The sequence below is a fragment of the Tetrao urogallus genome (assembly GCF_951394365.1).
Source record: "Tetrao urogallus genome assembly, chromosome: 6".
Lineage (NCBI taxonomy): Eukaryota > Metazoa > Chordata > Aves > Galliformes > Phasianidae > Tetrao > Tetrao urogallus.
The window spans coordinates 40,983,486-41,005,528 of record NC_136819.1 but is presented as its reverse complement, the minus strand read 5'-3'; the positions used below and the strand labels follow the sequence as shown (position 1 = coordinate 41,005,528).

General features: G+C 36.3%; 1 protein-coding gene across 1 annotated transcript in view; it reads left to right on the top strand.

Moving 5' to 3' along the window:
- Nucleotides 1-8,917: 8,917 nt before the first annotated feature.
- The window catches only part of CEP128 (centrosomal protein 128), a gene marked incomplete at its 5' end in the record, with an annotated part of 93,216 nt that continues 80,090 nt past the window's right edge, over nt 8,918-22,043 (top strand). The window contains 7 exons of the mRNA XM_079537358.1: nt 8,918-9,067; nt 10,996-11,082; nt 13,329-13,455; nt 14,390-14,511; nt 15,279-15,370; nt 16,092-16,164; nt 20,083-20,199. Of these exons, the coding sequence (XP_079393484.1) occupies nt 8,918-9,067; nt 10,996-11,082; nt 13,329-13,455; nt 14,390-14,511; nt 15,279-15,370; nt 16,092-16,164; nt 20,083-20,199 (768 nt within the window). The remainder of the gene's footprint in view (nt 9,068-10,995; nt 11,083-13,328; nt 13,456-14,389; nt 14,512-15,278; nt 15,371-16,091; nt 16,165-20,082; nt 20,200-22,043) is intronic.

Here is a 22,043-nt window from a genome sequence, read left to right as displayed (position 1 = left end):
TAACTAGTGGTGCTCCCCAGGGTTTCTTTCTGGGTCCAATCTTTTTCAATGTCTTCATCAGTGACCTGGATGAAGGGATAGAGTCCACCCTCAGTAAGCCTACAGATGACACAAAGCTGGGAGAAGTAGCTGGCACTGCTGAGGGCTGTGCTACCATGGACAGACTGGAGAGTCGTGCACAAAGGAACCTGATGAGGTTTAACAAGGGCAAGTGTAGAGTCTTGCACACGAGGAGGAATAACTACATATACAGGTTAAGGGGTGGCTTCTTGGAGATGAGCTCTGAGGAGAAGAACTTGGGGCTCCTGGTGGAAAACAGGTTGGCCATAAGCCAGTAGTGTGCTCTTGTGGTCAAGAAGGCCAGTGGTATCCTGGGATGAATTAAAAAGAGTGTGGCCAATTGGCTGAGGATGGTGATCTTCCCCTTCTACTGTGCCCTGGTGAGGCCAAATTTTGAATACTGTGTCCAGTTCTGGGCTCTCTAGTTCAAAAAAGACAGGGATCTCCTAGCAGGAGTGCAGCGGAGGGCCACAGAAATGATGAAGATTCTGCATCTCCAGCATGAGGAAAGACCCCATAACCTGGGTCTGTTCAGCCTCAGGAAAAGAAGACTGAGATGGGATCTGATCAATGTTTATATATATATAAAGGGAGGTGGGACAAAAATGGATGAGGCTAGGCTCTTCTTGGTGGTGTGTAGTGATAGGACAAGGAGTTATGGCTTAAAACTTGAACGTCCATACTAACATGCAGAAGAATTCGACAGTAAGGTATCGGAGCACTGGAACGGGTTGTGGAGAGAAAGGCTGTGTAGTCCTTTTCTATGGATATGTTCAAGACTCTTATGGATGCCTACCTGTGCAAGCTATTGCAGGATACCCACTTTAGCAGAGGGCTTGGACTCAATGATTTCTTCAGGTCCCTTTCAATGCCTACAATCCTGTGATTTTGTGATTCTGTGAAGGCTGGTACTGAAGTTGTAGATGTTATAAGTAGATTTCAAAAGGAGTAAGAACTGTTCGATTCATGGTTTCTGGATTTGAATCTCAATGTCAGAAGAATTTAATTCCTCTAATTCAAAGCCTGATAGCCTTGGAGAAAATACAACAAAAGTTGTGACGTCAGCCTCAGGAGAACTCCAAGTCTGGGTGCATTTCTTCCAGGGCTTTGAGACTTGGGCTTACATGTTCAGAACTCTAAGGATTTTCAGAGAAAAAGGCTGTTGCTAACAATGGGGTGATTTCACAGGCACTAGCTTAGCCCTCAGAAAAGTTCTGCTCTAACTGAAATGACATTGTAGTCTCTCACATAAGTAGAAATATATAAGGAGCCTGTCAGCTAGAGGTCAGCAATCAGTGTCAATCAGGCCAATTTCTCTACCCCATTACTGTACCCCTATTTCATTACTTGGCCAGCTATCCAGCTGATGTCCCAGCCTGGTCCAGCCAGTCCTTGTGCCCAGGCAGGTGCCCAATGCTTAGGGCTGCCCCTGTGCCCCAGCTGCCCTGCTCCTGGCTGGAGCGTTGAGATGGTTCCTGTTATTGTCTTGCTCTGCTGCCCTGATACCCAGCACAGAGGGATACATCCTGCTAGCCATGCTCTGTCTTCCCCTAGACACCTTCTGGTCTCTCTGGACAATGTTTTCTAACAAGCTGGTGGATGGTGAAACCAAAAGTATGTAAACCAAATGTATGTAAATTCTAGATCATATTATCATGCTTTTAAAATGACTTTGATAGCTTAACAGGAAGAGGAAAATGCAAGTCACTACATGCAAGAAGACACCTTCTGGATGTCAGGAAAAAATAGAATATTACACAGTTATTCCACTTTGCATTTATTGAGTTGTCTGGAGTACTGTATCTGGTTTGGGCATTAATTGCCAAGACAGAAACAGAAAAACTGAGGATTATTCTGTGGATAGTGAAGAAAATAGAAGGTTTTAGAAGCATGATTATTAAAGGAATGGTGGAAAAGTACTGTTTAGCTTAGGGAAGACTGCAAGTATTTTAGAGCGTAGAAAGGAATCAGTAGTTCTGACCACACCAGTCCTGAAAAGTGATGGTATTTAGCACTTCAAATTGAATGGCAGCTTGTCATCCCATGTAAAATATAAACAAATATTCCTTTCTTTTATACTAAAATAATGTATTATAACTATCACCCAGATTTTACATACATACATGTTCAATGATATATATATATAATATGCATATACATAGATATAGATACAGTTGAATATCTTTCCAAGAACAATAGAGCATTGCTCCAATCCTAATAAATCAACAAAACAGAAAAATCTCTTGAAAAACTACTGTATATTGCAATTTCTTTTTTTCCTGGTGCTTTTTCAGCTCTCCCTTTCTCAGTTCCTAGTATTTTAACCATGACAAGCAGTGACAAACTACATTTTTCCACTGTTACAGATGCTCCCTCTAGTGACAGGAATGGTGGTTCATCCTGTGTGTATCTCAATACATCAAGACTAATAATTCCGTTGTTTTGGCAGTGAGTTTATTTAGAAACAACATTACTCTTTGCTGCCGATCTGATATGATATCTTGGGCATCTTTGCACTCATTATATGGCTTATATGCAAATCAGAAAAACCACAACAGAAGCAATTAGTAATTGCTATCCTACATAAACTCCCAAAGGGATTACAAGATATCAACAATTAAATCTTGTAATATATGTATGAGGAAGTGCTTAAAAAAGGGAGATTATTAAATAAAGACTGGAATAAATACTTTTCTTCTTATTCATCCATGCATTCCAGACACATGCAAGGTGTGCCAGCTACTACATATTTCTAATTTTAGTAACTAAAATAATTCTTATTTGGTTAGTAAAAAAGAAATTGTATTGAAGATGCTGCTTTGGCACAGCACCACTTACTAGATCAAGAGTCAAATAGCTACATGAAAGTGCGGTTCTAGGTTCTTGAAGATTCAAGTCTGTGTAACCGATTTATCTCCAACTTCAAGAACAAGTAGTCATGAAACTTTATGTTTGTGGGATTTAAGAAAATCTTGTGCTTCTCCTGTTCCTTTATTTCATGGGGAAAAAAATACGAAAAAAAATAAAGCTCTCAGTTGGTTGAAGACTAACTGGGAGGTACTGCTGGGTAAAGCTTGAGGTCTGTCAGTTTTAAATACACTCAGGTAGAATACTGATATTGAGCTGCTTCTCACACTTGAGCAATTAGGAGGCAAGAACTATGAAAGCGGTGTCTTCGCATTCAGAAAGGAGTGCAAAATCACAGAACTCAGGTTTGAAGGGATGTCTGGACATCACCTGGTCCTACCCACCTGCTCAAGCAGAGAACAAGAGCACTAAAAAGCCAGCACGAACCTTATGGAGAAATAGACCACACTGTCCTCTCTAAAAGCAATCATTATAAGGTAACTCTTGCAACAGAAATCCTGAGATACATATGATTTCATATAACAACATAAAATGTTTTGTGCTTGAAAAGTTAAACAGCTTCTTAAGCTTCGTATGCACATTTAAATAATTTTTTTTTCTTACATATAATTTCTTACATATCATCCTCCCAAGCTGAAAAGATCTTCTGTATCAATTCTATGCAGTTGCATTTAATGTCCATGTTATTTCATTTCTCTCTTCGAGGCTTTGCAGCACAGCAGTCTGTAACATTTTGTTCCTTTTTACTGCACACAGATAGCAGATGCAGCATCTGTAACAGTGAGGTGCCTGGCTCAAAAACACAAGTCTGGAAAAGTTGAGAGAGAAGGAAGGAGGTGCCTTCCTTGTCAGACACACAGCCTGCTGGTAGCTCACACACTCATTTTTTCAGTGGATCAGCCAGGCTTCCAGCCTCCTCCTGTGTATAAAGTATGGAGCATGCATCTGTTTCAGCAGAACCACAGCTTCTGTTTGTTCTCTTTCTGTTTATTTACATTATGTTTAGAAAATGTAAATGTTTGTAAACGTTAATGCGTATTTTGTAAAACTGTACTTTTTAAACACATTTATAAACACCGCCGTACATCACGGACTGCGCTCCACCGTAGCGGCTGCCGCGGTGAGTGGGAAGTGACCCCAGATCCACCCCCCGCATCCGCAAGAGTCAACGGCTCCCGGAGGGGCGGGGCCTGGCCTCCAGTTATTCCTCCTGCGGGTGTCCGCCGCTCGCCTGGTCCGGCTGCCTCGCAAGGCTTCTTGGGAGTTGAAGTTCTCCGTTCTCCCTTCCCCAAGGCCGAACCGCAACTCGAGGACTACGTTTCCCATAGTAGCCTCGCGGGCTGCTTGAGTTCCCGGAAGGCGGCTCTGCCCTCCGGTATCAAGGCGGCTAGTTCAAGTTGCCATAGCGGCGAGGTGAGGAGGCTGGGAAGTGTGTGTGGGGAAGGGGCCGGCAGCTCCCCGAGGAGGTGGGGCTCAGGCAGCGGCGCGGTGAGGGCTGGGGGCTAGTGGCGCGTGAGGAGGCGCTGCCCTGCGCGGCTCGGTGACGGCGGCGGGTGGCTCCTGAGGGGCCAATGCGGGGCCTCGGGAGCAGGCGGGCGGCCCGCGGGATTGCAGCGGCGGCGGTGCGTGAGGTGCGGGGTGAGGAGCTGAGGCGGCCGGGGTTCCTCAGGGGTTGGATCGGGTGTCTGTAAAGCTCGGTTACGTGTGTGTGTTTGGTGCGAACGGTATGAAAGAATCGTTTGCTGTGCCGCGGTGTTGAAGAGCTCGGGGGATACGGTGTCACGTGTTGATGTAGTTCTGGTGCCTGGATGCACGGTGCTGGAGTGTCTCCTTGTGGCATCGGGTGCCTGAAATTTTTAGGTACAAACAGAAGCACTACGGGTCTGGAACCGTTCTCAGTCCTTATGTGGTTCACCCTTAGGCTTCACTCACGGCTTTACGCTCAGTTACCTAGTGATGGATTAGCGTATGTGTGGATAAACAAATAGGAGCGCTTGGGAAGCCGTCAGGCTGTGTGTACCTAACTCATCTGCTTGAAGCTGCGCGTCGTGCTGCTGTGCCCTGCGGGTCTCTGCAGGAACGTCCCCGCGGAATGGGCGCACTGTGTGTTAGCAGGGACGGCACCTGGGAGAGCTGGTGTGTTTCTTACTGCAAGAAACGTTACGGCCTGTCTAGGTAAACTGACTGTACTTTAGAAGATCAAAATAAAATGCAAAACTGATCACAAATGTTTCTTACTGTTAAGTAGGTTGTATGGTTGTGAGCTGCAATCAGAGAAGGTTTTTGAAAGAAGTGATGATACTCTTTTCTGGTTTAAATTAATACAGCAAATGTCTACACGGAATATTTGTACAGATCTCTACTCTGTATGATTTTGGTGGTTTTTTTTTTTTTTTTTTTTTTTTTTTTTTTTTTTTTTTAAAACCTAAAATAAAACTTCTGTAATTCCTTTAAAAATGAGGATGTTGGTTTATATGAAACAATCCTCCTGCAGCTTAAAAGTGCCTGCAGTTTATCTATGGTTACTTATACTAAGGAGGAGTGCTACATAACTGTAAATGGGAACTTTTCTTGAAGTCTGTGTAGTGTTTCCTTTTAGGTTTCTGTCACTTCCCTTTCTTCAGTACTTTAGTCACTTAGTATCCTAACTAGCTAATTCTGGTCAGCTGAAAACAGCACCATCGGTTGTATTACTGTAAATCTTCATTTCCCTTTTGTTTTCTTCAGTGGTGTAACTGTTCTGATTTTGGCTCTTAGGATTGAGGCACTTCTCAGAATTATAGTTTCAGCACATCAGTCAGTTATTCCTTTTCATTGTATTTTATCAACACCTTTCTTCTGCCACAAGTTCCCATATTCATCTAACTAGAGGTACGTGTAGAACGGTGTGCAGAGACCCAGTTCCTTTGAATTTGGGAAAACTTAAAGATTTTGTTCCTGTCAGCTGAGATTTAATAACCAACCTTTCACTAATGTGAAACTGATAATGTTGTAAAATATGTTATTTTGGGATTGTTTGGTTTAGAAAGAAATGTGACATCATGGAGGTCAGAATTAAGCCTAATCTTTCTCTTGGAGCTGTTGAGCTCGCAGACAAGCTGTATGACTTGCATGAAATAAGGTTAGTTTTCTTGAACTCTGAATATACTTCTTGTGCAATATTCTACATACAGAGCAAGTGTAACATGCTTTTCTGCATATTTAAGGAGCAAAATAATTTGTTTCCTGTGAACTGCACTTCTGAAGAATCTAATTTTGTTGAAACAACATTTAGTATGACTTTGTAGTTGAGATAAAATGTTGCAGGTACTGATCATCAGCCGTTTGCTATGATTATTAAAAATGAATGTGCTTCAAATGTAAGAATGATAGGTGAAAATATAGTGGTACAAAGGCCTTTGGACAAATAAAGAGTAAATTCCCTTGGATTAATGACTCAGGGCTGGGTTTCTGATCTCTCATAGGGCTGGTCTTGTGCTTTATTCTTAGTATGGCCATTAATAGCATCTCTCTATTGCTTGGGGTTTTAAAAATCTTTTCACCAAGTGATTGAAGCTGAAAATGTTTGTTGATTTGAGGAAAATGGTTGTTGAATCCACTGTTTACTGCCTTTTGAGTGATTGTGTGTAGTGGGCAAAAACAAAAACAAAAAAGCCCAGAGAGTGCAATTAGAGAGGAATTAAAAATTGCAAATTGCTCCAAAACAAGGGATAAGACTTTTTTTTTTTTTTTTTTTTTTTTTTTTTTTTTTTTTAAGAGAGAAAAGTTTCTTTTTATGCTTATCAGTGATGGAGGTAGTTTGTGTGCTAGAATACAGATTGTGCTGATGTCTGTGTGAGTTTCCAGTAAAGATTGATGGGGAAAATACTGCTTAATATAGTGATTAGCAAGACCTTATGGTAAAAATTAAAATTATTCCACATTGTTATTACTATCTATGCTTTATTTCTTTTCTTATTCTCTCTTTTAAAATATCCAGTATTCCCTTTTTTTCCCAGTACTCAGTGTTCATGCTTGCTTAGCCTCATTTAGACTTCATTTCATCTGACTAGAGTGAGACATACTGGAATAGTGATTGCTGATACTGGCAGCCGGAGTGTGCTTTAGTGAGATAAGGGGAGCGAAGATGAGATAAATTGCTCACTTCAGAAAACAACTGTGGGGAATATTGGTGTACTTAAGCAGGAACTGATTATATTGATTTATTCTCCTTTCATATTTGAAAAGTTTCTATCCAAGTCTAGCAGACACAAATTTATATCTTTTTAATAAGACTCTGGAAAAACATCAATTGGCATGTATATAATATACAGTGTAAGAATTAAATCTCATCCATGGTTTCTTTGGGAAACTTCTGTTTTAGTGGCTAGAAGAATAATATCTTTACTTTTCTTGTATCTGCTACAGGACCAAAAGGAATTAAAAAATTTGTCACTTTTTTCCTTTTCCCCCAAAATACTTAGATTCAGACTGTTTCTCCACAAAGATAGTTAGCATAAATCTCAATGGTAGTAACTCCATAAACTCTAGGCAGACTGCTGCATTGTGTGATAATTTGAGGGAAAAAAAGCTCTATCTTAACCTAGTTTTACAGGGTTTCAATTTTAATGTTACTACTTGATTTTACTACAGCTGTCATTACTGATCCCAGCTTCTAACAATTTCTTCCAATTTTCTCTCCATTACTCTGCCTTTCTTAATCCCCATTCTTTCCTCACAAGCCTTATATTTTCTACCTCAAATTATTTTTGAGTTTGATTCAAGCAGATTTCTTTAACCTCAATACAGCAATAGGGTTATGTTGAATGCAGGGTGGGTAAAAGTAGTAGTATTTCACTGTTTTTGAAAGTAGCTTTTTTTCCCCCCATCTTTTACTCCCATCTTTTTCTTTCTAGAACACTACATTGTCAGTGCATATTGAACTTTTATTAATGTCTGCCAAATATTTTTTATTTTTCTCTTATTCTTCTGGCAGCGTCTATAAGCTTCTGCAAATGCAATAAACATTCCATTCTATTATCAGGTCATTTAAAGAAAATATGTAGTAGATTTACTGTAGGTTCTCACTTTATTTCTCTATGTGACACAACTTCTCTTTGAGTTCTGATGTTCAACTTATGTTTTTTTCTAAAGCTTAATTTGGTTCATGTTTCTTTGGCTTAATTTTGTATATGTATTGAGTGTTTAATGCTTTGTTTGTTCAAAAGTAACCTCTACTGCCTTTTTCTTCTTTAATGAACTCCAGTTACCCATTATTGGCTAAATTGATTTGATATCAACTCACACATTGCTTTTCTAGTAGAATAGTTTTTCTCAAAAAAAGAAACTTAAAATAGCCTATTTTATTTTTTTTCCACATATTAAAATTAAGCCGATTAGTGTGTCATTTTTGGCCCTGATTTTCTTTCCTTCCTATTCTTTTAAAGACTCTGCATTTGCCTTCTATCATAATGTCTCGAATTCTTCTTGAGTCATTAAAGACACGCTTCTTAATCTTACTTCACACAATCAGTGGTATTAGTTGAGCAAAGTCAACCTAAATATAGCTTAGAAATGAGAGTGAGGCAAAGGGAGAATGATTCTGATAAGGTAGTTTGGATGGAAAAGATTGCAGTGCCTAGTTGTCTGGTCATATGAGGGCTTCATCAGTTGTTTTGCTCTCCTGATGTATATTTTACAGAGATGATTTGTTTTCAGCTGTGATCTTTGCTTGTGTACTGAACACCTACTAGTGTAGAGAATAGGTCTGTTGGTTTAATTCTGTCCAAAAGAGGTCTCCTTGCATGTTGGCCTCTACTTCATGATGTGAACAAGCATAATAACTGAGGAACAGCTGATAAATGCGCTTCTAAGATACATCCTGCTAATGTAGTGGTTTGAATAGTCTATGAAGTTGCTTTGGAAATGTTGTATGGCTTGGATTTGTTCAGTTACAATAACGATTTAATGTTCATTTTTCTGATCTTTCAACCTAGGTTTCAAGATACTGATGGCAGATTCATCCAGTGATTCAGACAACTTTTTTAGGGCTCAAATAGGAAGATGGCCACCTTTGAGGAAGGCATCTCACAACAGAGCTTGGAACTATGGTGCTGAAGAAGTTACAGAGAAGATTCATACATTAGCAAGCACTTTACAGGTTGCTTACGAGATACTGTTTTAAAGTATATAAACAAATATAAAGTTTGTAAAGTCAAATTTTCACTTCTGAAGTTGTGCAGTGTATTGTAGTGATAGGAGACACTGCTTTCTGTGTAAGCCAAAATATTTTATGTAACTGATTGTATTGCCTCAGGGGTGAAATTAGGTGGCTTGATGCTATATGGAGTAACAACTGTATGAAAGCGTAGTAGAATATTGTTAGAAACAACAATGTGTTTAGTAAAACTATTAATAAAGTTAATGAACTGAATAATGCCAAAAATCTTTTCACATCATTACAAGTTATGTTGAATTTTATAGTGGAAACTTCCAGCCTCATCTTTTACAGTACACCTGTACAGTACACCTTTTCAAGTTCTAAATAAAAAAAATAGGTAGGCAGTCCAATCTATTTCTCACAATAGAGGAATAGTAACTCCAATAATTCGTAGATGTGGAACAGCACAGTGAGAAGCACTACTTGTAAACTTAGAATGGATCTGTACCTGAGCAAGGAAAAGTTTTCGTCTGATTCCTGCTTCTTCAGTGGAGGCAAGAGAGCAGGTGTATGAATCTATTTTGCATGTAGGAGGAGATGTTTAACTGTCTTGATGTCATTTATCACTTGAAGCTATTCATATTCATCAGTATGGAAGAAATAACCTTGTGGTGAGAATCCCTGTTCTAAGCTAACAGTTCTAAGAACTTGGAAGAAGCAGACTTGTGCATTATTGCTTGTGCTTAATTATTGTTTGACCTACAATAAATAAATATTTATATACACATATAAGTATTTAATATGTGAGGAGAGAAAATCTGTATTGAATTTCAATACTGAGTTTAAACTTCAGAACTTCTTGGCTGAAAAGTGATCATCAAGGTAGAAGGTTTAGTTAATAAGAATATGACTGTTTTTTTTTAAACACTGTCTTTGGAGGTTTTTGTTCCAATCTAACCTCTTTCTGGCTGCTCTTCTGAGAATCTGATTTTAAGCTAATGGTTTCTCGCAAACCTACCACCCTATCCTCCCATTTTTCACTTGGTTACAGGATTTGTTGTGTAGAAAAATTGTGCTGAAGTGAAGGGTAGGACAGCAGCAGTCCAGCTGAAGACATCTTAAGCTGCCATGAAACTGTTATATAAACTAAATGATGGGATTTTGGTCAAGTCACCCCACAGTAAAGAATGCAGTATGTATGTCTTGACGCAGTCATCTTCAAGTTGGCATTCCTTCCCATTATTGTATAATTTTATGTAAGCTGTGATAAATGCTGTCCATGCCATAGATAAATGATAAATAAAATTGAGGGCTGTGTAATCTTGCCATAAACTTTAAGAAAGTATATTTATATTGACAGTTTTGCCTTTTAAATAGGGTGCTGATTTCCTGCCACAAAGAAAATATTACCTAAGAGCCTTAGTAACAGTTTCTTTAATTTCTTCATGGAAGTTTTAAAGTGTGGCTTTATCTGCTGTATCTCTACTTTCCCTTGTCTGCTTGGTGAACTTCCTTATTTTATATAAATATGCTGATCTTCAGGAATTTATTTATCTATTTTGCCAGCAAAATACATGTAAGTTACTTTAAGATCTCTGTATAAAAATATTTTTTCTGGTGAGTGGCTGGAAATTTACGCTGTTTTTGTCTGAATTAAGTCCTTACTGGTGTGTTGTTTTAAAAAACAAACAAACAACCCACCACATCGTATTTTATTCATTTAGCTCCTCTGTACTTCTTCAGGTTCTGGCTTCTTGAATAGGGTTTGGAATTTTTGAATGCTTAGGCCCTTTAAAAACAACAACAAAAAATGAAACAATTTGTTTCATTAATTTATTCATATATCAGGAATAGTAAAGACAACAGTGATGTTAGATTTCTGGAGATTTCTATTTGATTTTTCTTCCTCAAACATTTTTTTTTTTAAGGATACCAACAGAAACCTGAGACATGTTGACCATTTGCTGGGGCAATACAGAGAATACAACAAGGAACAAACAGAAGCAATAGCAACTGTGAGCAACTTTCAGTTTATCTTTTCTTAAATCTTTTCCTAGCAGCATTCACAGTTGAAAACTTGGTGGCAATGGGAAGAATATATCAAGAGTTAAGTAGATGTTGTTAACTTTTCATAGTTACTTGAGCAGCCTAAGCCAAAATTTAGTTTTCTGTTATATAATGAAACTCTGACCGTTTTTGAAACCTTGTTACTTTTCTGGTTTATAGATTCCAAGTAGATGTACTATGATAGTCTGGGAAGCACAATGTGCAAATAGAACACGTACCTTTTGTTTCAGTAGTTTTTCCTATGGTTCTGCAGTAGCTTCTGAACCTACCAACCAGTTTTCTCTAAATTTCAGGTGAACAGAAGTTCTCTTACACACCAGGGTTCTGTGAGTTTGAAAGCAGATGTCTGAACAGAGATTGTAAAATAAATTAATGCCTGTAGGACAAGAGGGGTTTATAACTTTGTTTCAAACAAATTGCAACTGGTGCTTCCTTGAAACTTAGAATACAAGGCAGTATTATTTTATACGTGGAGGCGGAGGGAATTGGAGAATAAATCCTAAATCTATAGGAAAGAAAGAAAGAAGGTCTTTCTAGCAGTTTGTTTCTTGGTCAGCAGAGATGAGACTTTCATGGACTTTCTTATTTGAACTCTGCATCTTTGTAATCTTTTTGTGGTTATTGAATTTCTGGTGGTGACTGAACCCATTTAACATGGTTTTTAATAAATGCTGATTCTAAATGTAGTTCATTATTCTGAAAGTGTTTTCTGTTAGCAGACATCAAGGTGAAGCATTACTCAAACATTTTTAGTTTTATAACTCATTCTTTTCTGTTATGTTAGGTGGCTTTTGATTATGACTCTAATTGAAGAGAAATCTAGGGACTAACCATCTACCTGTGTTTGAAGTAGTAAAGAAAATACCACCTGATTAGTGTTTTTTTTTAAAAAAAAAAAAAAAAAAAGCTTCCCATTTTCTGCTCCCTTTCTGAAACAGAATTTTTTGCTGTGGTACATATGTGGAAATGTAGCTGGGATCAGGAATTATTGCATCTCTTTCTTCTACTATAGCTGTTTAAGAAAAAACCTTAGTGGATTTCTCATTTAAACGGTGATGAGGTAGATACGGGAGTATCAAGGAATGGAGTTTTGATTAGTGATTAAAAAGGCTATTTTGTTCAAACACATCCCTTTTAGTATCTTTTTTCAACTAGCCTCTCTTTATTCTGTTAATAACTTTTTTTAAAGTAACACAAGCACCTTGAAATGTGTTTATATATGTATATAACACCTAATTTTTTTAACCAGAGTGTTAATTCTTGACAGTGTCACTACTTCTTTATTTTTACTTTTTTGTATCTCATTTCATATTGAGGGAATGAAAATTAGTGCTGACAGAGTAAAGCATGCGAATTAAGCACTTGTAGCTTGATTCAGAGTTTATGTTCCCTTGTTAGAGATCCAAGATTAGTCAGTTTCAGGGTCAGGTTAGATTTGAAGACTGAGTTGTTGCTGTTCTTGTTTTGATTGTCTGGTGTCTTCATATGATGTTTTGTTTTTGTTTTTTTTAATTACTGAGTGCAGAGGTGATCTTTTTTTTTAAATGTACTTACATTGTCTTAATTTTTTCTTCAAGTAACTTCTCTTTTTAAGGAAACTTTAGGAGATCCTATCTCTGGCTTCAGCTTTTCTTAGTGATTGAGTTCTGATAAAATAATATAATGAAAACACTTTAGAAAGAACCTAAGCAAACTTGAAGATCAGTGAAGATTTAAAATAGTGTTTTTAGCTTTAGAAAAAAAGCGCCACTCGGAAGGAGATCTAACTCTCTTAATTTCTGCAGATTAAAGTAGTAATTTAAGTACTGTTCATATATTTCTCTTAGGGGAGGAGAGATGATCCTCTAGAAATACAGGTTTTTTGGATTTTCAAATAAAGGTGTAATAAAAGTGAGAGGCTTAAAACCAGAGTTGGCTTATAGTAGCCATACTTGTTTTTTTTTTTCTTTTCAGTATTCCTGGTGCATTACATCTGTATTTTAAGAAACTTAATATCTGAAACTGCCAATGTTGAAAACTTTTTTTACTACAACTAGGAGAATATTATGTGTATGAGAGATAACCAAGAAAAATGCTAGTAATTCATGGTGAAACTTGGCTTAAAAAGAGCTTTTGTTATCTTAATGACTGAAGATTACTTGCATGCTATTGTATATGTCTTTGTTTATATTTCAGTAAACTGATTTCTTTGCAGTTAAAAGAAACGTTGGAACAGTCTATAGGTCAGTTAAAGAGTCAACGACTAACCCGAAATTCTGGAATGAGAAGTGCTTCTCTCTCAAGTTTATACCCTAGTGATTTGGATGGGGAAACTGTGTCAGGTAAAATACTTATGGTGCTTGAATGTACTTAAATATTATTATTGTATGAAAAGAGGAAATTAGCAGTAGAACTGTATAAAGATACTGACATGAAGAGCGATCATTGACTTCTTCAAAAAAATTCAGTGTAGAAATTTGGGTGACCTGTATTAAGCTTAGCAGTTGTTTATTTGGTAAATGTCTATTTTTTTTTTTCTGGTATCTCAAGAAATCTAAATCAACTGTTGATAGTTTCCATGGAGAAAATTGCCTTAATTGCTGCATGAGTTGTAGGTATATGTATATTAAAGTTAGTCCAAAATGTTGTAGCTTTTGAAGATTACTTCGCAGCAAAAGAAAATGTGAATTTTAAATAGAACACTATGGACATGTACATACAATTATACTCTGTGGAAAAGGAAAAGATAAAATGATGAACTTTTCCATAGGTTATACTATTGCATGTCTCTTTTAAAAATTATTATTTTTAGGAAAATATGTATTTGGGAGGAATATTCATTTCAGGAATAGCATTAAATGCATTTTAGGAGAAACATTAAAATTTTCTTTTTTTTTTTTTTTTTTCTAATGTAAGTTCTAAAGGTTCTAGTTCTAGTTTGAAGCTTTATTATATCCAGACAGAAGAGAAGCCACTGCTCGGACAAATAAAATTTGAGGAAATAATTTACCTACTCCCCTTACCCTTCCTGTGCATGTATGTATATGTATAAATATGTGTAACAAAAATATTTCAACTGTAGAAGAATCCTGGGGAGAGCTAAACAAGTATGCCTGTGAATTTTACGTAACTTCAGTAATCTACCTGTAATGTGATCCATACTCACAAGATGAAGCACAAGTTTTTCCCAAAGCAAAATTAAACATTTTCTGTTTAAAAAAAAAAAAAAAAAAAAAAAGTCTTTTCTTTTTTTTTCTCATCTTTTATCACTTAAAGGGATCCACCACTTCGTGCCTACTTCTCCTCTCAGGGATTATGGAGACTCACAGGGCAATAGACATCGAAGGTCTAGATCTGCAAGTGTTCGATTTGTCAACGAGACAGATAATTTGAATCAGGTACTAATGAGAGTTGCTAATGAGAGTTCTTTTCCTGAGCAGACTGTATGCAGCTATCAAGGTTTTCAATTTTACATCAAATAAAGTTATTTTGATGGTGAAGCTAAGGAGGCTAAGTTTCAGCAATGAAATATTCTGTCAGTGTTCTGTGCAATTTTTTATTAGACGGTAATCTTGTAACAGTCAGTGTAATGAGTTTCATAAAATTCTGAATTCATAGATTTAAAAGAAAGTGAATAGTGTGATGTCAAAAGTAATGAAAATTTCTGTAGATTCTAGTTTCTGAAAACATCACAGTATTTTGCTTGGTCACTTGCAGTTTTACATGCTGTCTTTCTTTAGCAGTACATTTAGCTGGGCAGAACTTTTTCTCATTTGTACTAGCATGTATGAACAGGAAATTTTGTCCTGACTTTAACCATTCAGATCTTTCAATTTGCCTTGCATTAAGTTAAAAAGATGATGCAATGTTGGGTAATTAAAATGAAAGCATAGAAAAAAACATGGTTGGGAGCTTTGTTTAGCAAATAATGGACTGAAAATCAAATGTAAATGAGAAAGTGTTGTGAAGGGTTGATAGAAACAGAAGCACAATGGCTTCATCTAGGCTGATCTGCAGTTCATATAAAGTTGTTTCAGACATTATTTTTATCTGCTGCTTTCTATTTAATATTTTCTTTTTAAAAGTTTGTATAGGTGTACTTTTGAAATGTTATAGATAAAAGCCTTCTTAAGCCTTGGCTTACTTTATGTACTTTAATTTACAGCTGCATTCTTTCCACCAGTCTCTTCGCGATATTAGTAGTGAACAAGTTCGTCTTGGAGATGACATCAGTCGGGAGCTTTCAAGAAGAGATAGGTATAGACCATATAACTTGCATGTGAAGAACAATGGAGAAAATAGTTTATATGCTTCTAAATAATAAATTACTCATCTGTACGCTGTACCAGTACATCTGTACAACTAGTACTATGAATGGCTTGTTACATATCCTCTTGTGCAGTGTTTCTAAGTGTAAATAGCAAATACAAGTTCTGATTTGCATAAAATATGTAGCTTTGTTCCCTTTTTTTATATGTAGACAGACAGAAAAGGGTTTGGGAGTTTCTGTTAGTAAAACATTCCTTTTATGTTCTTGATACTGGAGTTTCATGAGGACAAGTTCTCATTCAGGCCATAATGATTTGGTTATTTCGGTACATGCCGTCTCAACACATGATGCTTTTTCTAATAACAATAACAGGAATTAGTACTCTTCTTCTCAGCAAGAACTAGTCCTGTTCAAAAGGATTGTGTTGACGTGTTCATAATTTGTACTTGCTGACCTGATGTCTGGTATTTCAAACTAGATAGAATCATTATTAGGTGCTCTGTTATCTTCACTAGAGAAATGGAAATTCTTTCTATTACAAATTTTTCACTTGAGGCTGGTCTCCAATTATGCTAGGAATTTAGAAGCTGTAGAATGAATTCAAGTAGCCTAAAAATCCACAAGATTATCGCTGCTTAAAATTAACCCAGTTGATCTTTAGCTTTTGCGCTGCAGAGTATTAAGGCTTACCTGTATTTTTCTGTGAAGGGCTGATGCAGAAATGAGAGAGGCTCTAGCGGCGTTGTCTGAAAAGCTCTCGGAGTCCCAAAAACAAGAAACGGTGAGTGTGCCTACCAAGAAAAGATCATGTATATTTAATATTCTAAGCAAGATATGGGCTACTGTTTGCTCTGGTACTCAGCAATGTGTATTAGTATGTATATCTGAACAGGATCCTTTTCAGGCCAGACAAGATTGTTGTTATATTATCCTTCCTTAATAAAATCAGCGGAACAAGTGCTTTTATCTTGGCTATTTATGTAAAGTCAAAGTGAATGTTTTACAGGTGGGTGTGCAGTGAATTTGTTTAAAAATTTGGTTTTGGCGTAAGCTGCTGTTTGAACATTCTTTTGAACATTTCTATAAGTGCAATAGATACCTTTTGAGAGATAGAAATTATATTTTTCCATGTTAAAGAAGCTTCTATTACAAACATGAAATCTGAGGTTTCCTTTTCCTCTTCCTTTCCCTCTCCCTATCCTTTTCAATCCTTATGATCTGTGCAGTCTTCTGAAATGAATGAGTATCTTGAGAGTATGATCTTGGCATCGTGGCAAATGTAGCAAAGGAGACAGTGCAGCTGTGATTCTCTTTTTTGCCTCTTGTATCTGCTGGAAGGAGACTAATTCTAATCTTTTGAGTTGGAAGTCAAATCAGAGTATTGCTGCAGGCACGAGAGAAGATGAGAACACCACTAGTTAGGAAAAGGTAGTTCCAGACTCAGACTTGAGTCTGTTTTTTTGTGCATGCTAATTCGATATCAGAAGCAATACTGACTTTTCGGAGCAAGCGTTGTGTTGAGTGTACTTATTTTCTTTTAGATGGCTGATCTTGCTCTAAAATTGCATGAATTAGTAGTAAATGATCTGGCAAGGTCTTTAGTTATGCATTTGTCATTGATACCAGTATTGTAGGCAAGAGCAACTTCTTGGCATCAGCAGGCTTAATGATTGTACTTGTGCAGATGAAATAGGGCAGAGATTCAAGAGACTATAATCTATCAATACCACTTAATATGATGGAATTAATCAGCAGAGGAAGACTTGCCTCTTCAGCCTTCTTAGAGGAATTTAGCAGGGTGTCCTTGTTAGAATGTGAGCTCTGTTTATCTGGTAGGGAATTCTTAGATGCTTGCAAGACTGTTTTTGCTGTGGTCTGCTTCTCAGTATACTATTTTTCCCCTTTCTAATGTCACAGGAAATTAACAAGCTCTAAAGTTTTAAGCAGGACTATTCACAAGAAAATGGCTGCTGCAGCTGACCAGAGTACAGCTGTTCTGTGCCTTTGAATGAGAGGAACTAACCCTCCTCTTCAATCTTCTGGAATTCTGGCAGCCACTGTCTTTTCATTTTTGAAAGAAATAAATTGTATTTTGTTTGTGACCTACTATAGCAAGTTTTCAAAACTAGAAATCGGGTGTCACAGATTTTATCTGAGTGAAGCAAAAAGTGAGAGATGTACAGTATAACAAGGACGCTCTCCTTAGTTGTTTTTACTTATAAGGGGAATAGAAAAAGAAGAGTAATTCTTTTCAAGGATGATAGTTTCTCTCCCAAATAAAGCTTTGGAAGCTGAAACGTTTAATGATGCACTTCTAATGAAAACAATGCTGCAGTTGGCTGCAGAGACATCATTTTCTAGGACAGGCATTGTCACCCTGGTTTTAAATGGGACGTTCTTTACTTTGTGCTTGATTGGCAATGGTAGGGGGGGCTTCTTAGTAGTCAAATCCGCTTTTAGAGATATTTGCTGCTAAATGAAAGCCTAACAGAGATGGAGCACTTAGCATCATGAGTATTGTTCAGTTAGTCTCTAGTGCTGAAAAGGTATCTTTAAATCATGTTCTTCTGTAGGGTAAATATGATAATTTAGTTTAGCATTTCATGTTATTATGTAGAAGCTCCATGTTCCTTGTACTGTTCTTCAGTGAATCACTTGTCTACGCTAAGGCTTTTGATCTAGAAGACAAGATACATACTGTTATGGTAGGAATGTTGTCTTGAATTAGGGTCATCTGGGATAAAAAAAGATAATTGAGTTTTAGTCTCTTCTTTGTGTGCTGCTTACTGCTTACTTATGGCTCTAATCTTTCTTCTGTCTTTATTCCTATTATTGCATGTCATGCGTTCTGTGATAAACTGAGGAAGATCAAAAAGGCTACAAAATCAGGAAACACAATTCTTACGTGTACACCAGTGTAGATTGGGTAACTGTCATTTTGGAGGAACTGTATTTTTGGTACTAATACGTACTTTGTGTGGTGAATAAACAAAAACTGTACCAGAAGAGAGGACATTTGTCATAAATCAAGTCCCATGCATGGATTTTAATATGTGAAATACTCAAATAGGCAATGAATGAAGTAAAAGACTTCTAGACAGCGTGTGTTGATGATTGGACTATAGTGAAAAATGATGATTTGTAACTGAGAATTTGCTCTATCAAATAGTGTTATTGTGGTGTTTCTATCTCTTGTCGTTTCCATGGCAGTAAATAAGAGGCATTACTTTTAAAGCAACCTATCTAGTTGGAGTAGCTTGTGATAGTGCAAATTTTATACTTATGGAATAACATCGTGTGCAGAAAAAGCTCTGGTATATGGAGGAAATGAGTTGGACAAATATCCAAAAGTAGTGTATGCAGATTATCTTAAAAAAAAAAAACAAAAAAACAAAAACAAAAAAACAAACCAAAAAAAAACACAAGCAAGCAAAATATAGGAAATGCAGGAGCATACTTAAAGTGAGAAGCTCCCAATTTGCTTAAGGCAGAAAGTAAAAAATAAAATATTTTGAAACGACCTCATGCAGATCAGCTGAGATACTTAACTGTCTGAAGTGATTGTAAAGTTGCTGCTGAAGTTTCTTCTTTGCCCTTACATATTTACCAATCAATTTCTGGAAAAATAATCAGTCTATTTTCTCAATTTTCAATATTTCCTCATTTGAATATTCCTAGAACAGTTTTTTAAGTTGTAACGGTTTAAGCTGTAACTGACACATTCCTTTTGTAAAGATATAAGGACTGTATTATTTTTATAGTACTCATGAAGATCAGAGCATAAGCATGACATTAATTGTTACTTTTGCTACATAACCGTGTTCTTAAAATTTTCTAGCCATACACATGCATATGCTAGCAGAAGCATGCTTAGTGAGAATTTGTTCACTCCATATATATGAAACTTGTAGTTGAATGGTGTTTTAAATCTTTTTTTATTTGAATATCATTTGGTAATTGAACTGCTTTCTAGTGACTCTTAAAAACCGTTAGTTTTGAAGTAGGGAGGAAACATAATTATTTTCCTAACTAATCTTCAGCTTAAATGATATAAATTTAATTTGCTGCCCACAAGAGGGTGCTGTCTGCTAGCAGCTTGAAAAGCAAAAATAAGGATTGCAGCTTGATGTTGAATTACAGATTGCTTTAACAAATGACAGACTTTTATTTATATTCCTCTGTATATGAATTGATAAAATATTGGGAAAAAATCTTAAAGTTATGTAAATATTTTGTGCTATCACACAATTATTCTTCTGTACTTGTTTCTTGTTTACCGCTTGTCACTCATGGGTTTCCGAAAATGAAGCAATTTTTTTGGTTTGCTTTACATACAGGGGATTGAAGGAATTGACTCTCTAGAGATTAGGCCTGTGGCAGCTGAGAAGCTAAAATTTATATATTGTGGCTACCAAGCTTTGGTACTGACTTATTTAATGCTTTATTAGAACTACTACTTTGCAAAAAAGTAATGTAAATGAACGAGGAGGGTATTTCTAGCAAGACAGCAATCTTGAGTACTCAGTGCTGTAACTCTAGTTATTTGCTATACTGTTCAAAATCTTGCTTAATAAAATAAGTTATTTCATTTTCCTTTCTTTCTGCCCCATACTTTCTTTACTATTTTCTCTATTGTTATCTCAGTATGTGGTTGAAATGCACCCTAATTTCCTGCAAGTTTTTTTTTTTCCTTTTGAAGGTATCAACACGTGTAGAGAGAAGACTTCAGGAGATAGAACAAGAAATGCGTGCTGAAAGACAGCTTATAGAAAGGCGCCAGGACCAACTGGGACAGATGTCTGTTCAATTACAAGAGGTATACAAATGAAAACTTCTCCATAGTCAAGATCAAATGAAAACTCCTGATACTCAGGATCAAATTGAGATCTTGCTGTCTTTATGACCCTGTGTCTGTCAAACTGGCAATCAAATATGCTGCATTGGCTTTTCAGTGCTTTTCAAACAGTTTAGGTCAGAGCAAATATCTGATGAAGTATAAAACATTGTTTAATAGACAAATAAAAATGTTAATACTTTTCTGTAATTTTAATTTGTAATATAATGTCCTTTTGTGCTTACTTTAAGAAATGTAAGACAAGTATGCCTCTGTTTCTGCTTATAGTGCTATTTGGAAAATGCGTGAATCTCAACATACTGTAATTATTTAGTGTTTATAGAATCATTGACTGGCTTAGGTTGGAAGAGACCTTTAAGATCAGGTTGTTCCAATCCTTAAGATATTATTTACAATGTCATCTCTAATATAAAGGTGTAGTTGAAAAGAAATCCATAATTCTTATGTTTTTATTTTTAATGATGGTATATGCTTTTTTGGAAGGCAGTTTTATGCTGTGCCATGATATTGAGGAGCCTTAAGGTAGACCTGTGCTTTATATTTCATATGAGACTAGAGACTCTTCAAAGAGGTCATATTTAAGAAGATAACATACTTTTTAAAATATGAATTAAAAATGCTAATAAATATGTTCTTAGTATTTCTACTACTGTTTCAAAATTAGTGCATCTTTTTTTTTTCCCTATTGATATCTTAGTGGGTGAAATGAACTTTTATATGAATAAGTGTGCTTTATTACAGTTTTCAGAAGATGCGATATTTCATAGGGATTTTAATCTTCAATATGCCTATGTCTATTACTTGACTTTTTTTTTTGATTGGGCCTTCAATCTGGTAGCAGCATGCGTTATGAGAAGAGTTGCTGTTACCTGATAGTGTTATCTCTTAACTGGAAAAATCTTCCTTTGTGCTCTTAAAGGAGTAATGACTTTTATCTATAAAGATATATTGATACTGTGATTATTTCCTTGCAAGGAAAATCTGTTTTCAAGTGAATGAATTCAAATATATTTCAAAGAGTTTCACGATTGGCAGTGTGAATCATAAACCTTTAAGCTAGATATATTTCTTTCAAATAGTTCATCTCTTGTGTTCTATGCAAAATGAATATTAAATGCAAAGTGGTTGCCCTAACCTTCCATTCCTTTATGCTTTCCAGCTGCATGTGAAAATATTTTAATCTTTCCTGCAAATTCTATTTTGTTATACACATTTTTTTAAATTGTTTTTCCCAAGGAGCCCTTTCTGTTTAAACAAGATTTTATGATACAAAAATTCAGTATTCAGACCCTAACATTTGTGAAGCTAAAAGGAAAGTTCAGCCCCTATTAGTTTGCTTGGTAAACTTTCATTATTAAAGGTTAGCCCAACCCAAGATTCAGAGCCAGTCCTGACTGGAACAGACTTATTCCACACCCAGTATTTCATAATTGCAACTTTTCTGAGTCTCATTCTTGGTGAATGTCTTCACTTTCTCAGGAAGGGGCTTGTATCTCTGTATCTGTATCTTCCTTCTGGGTGTTGTGGTTTTTTTTTTTTTTTTTTTTTTTTCCATCGTGGCTTCTGGATTTCTTTGACTGGACGTACTGTTTGGGGTCCTAGTGAAAATTAGATTACTGATATTGCAATGAATGGAGGATTTTTTTTTTTTTCAGGCTCTTCTGACCTTCAGTGGAAGAAATAGGATCTAGTGACAACTTTTTTTTTTTTTTTTTTTAATGAAAGGGAGACTCTTTAATGGATTGCAGAAGAAAATGGAGGCAGTTTAGATTTGAAACAAAGACTTCCATTACACTTCCAGTAGT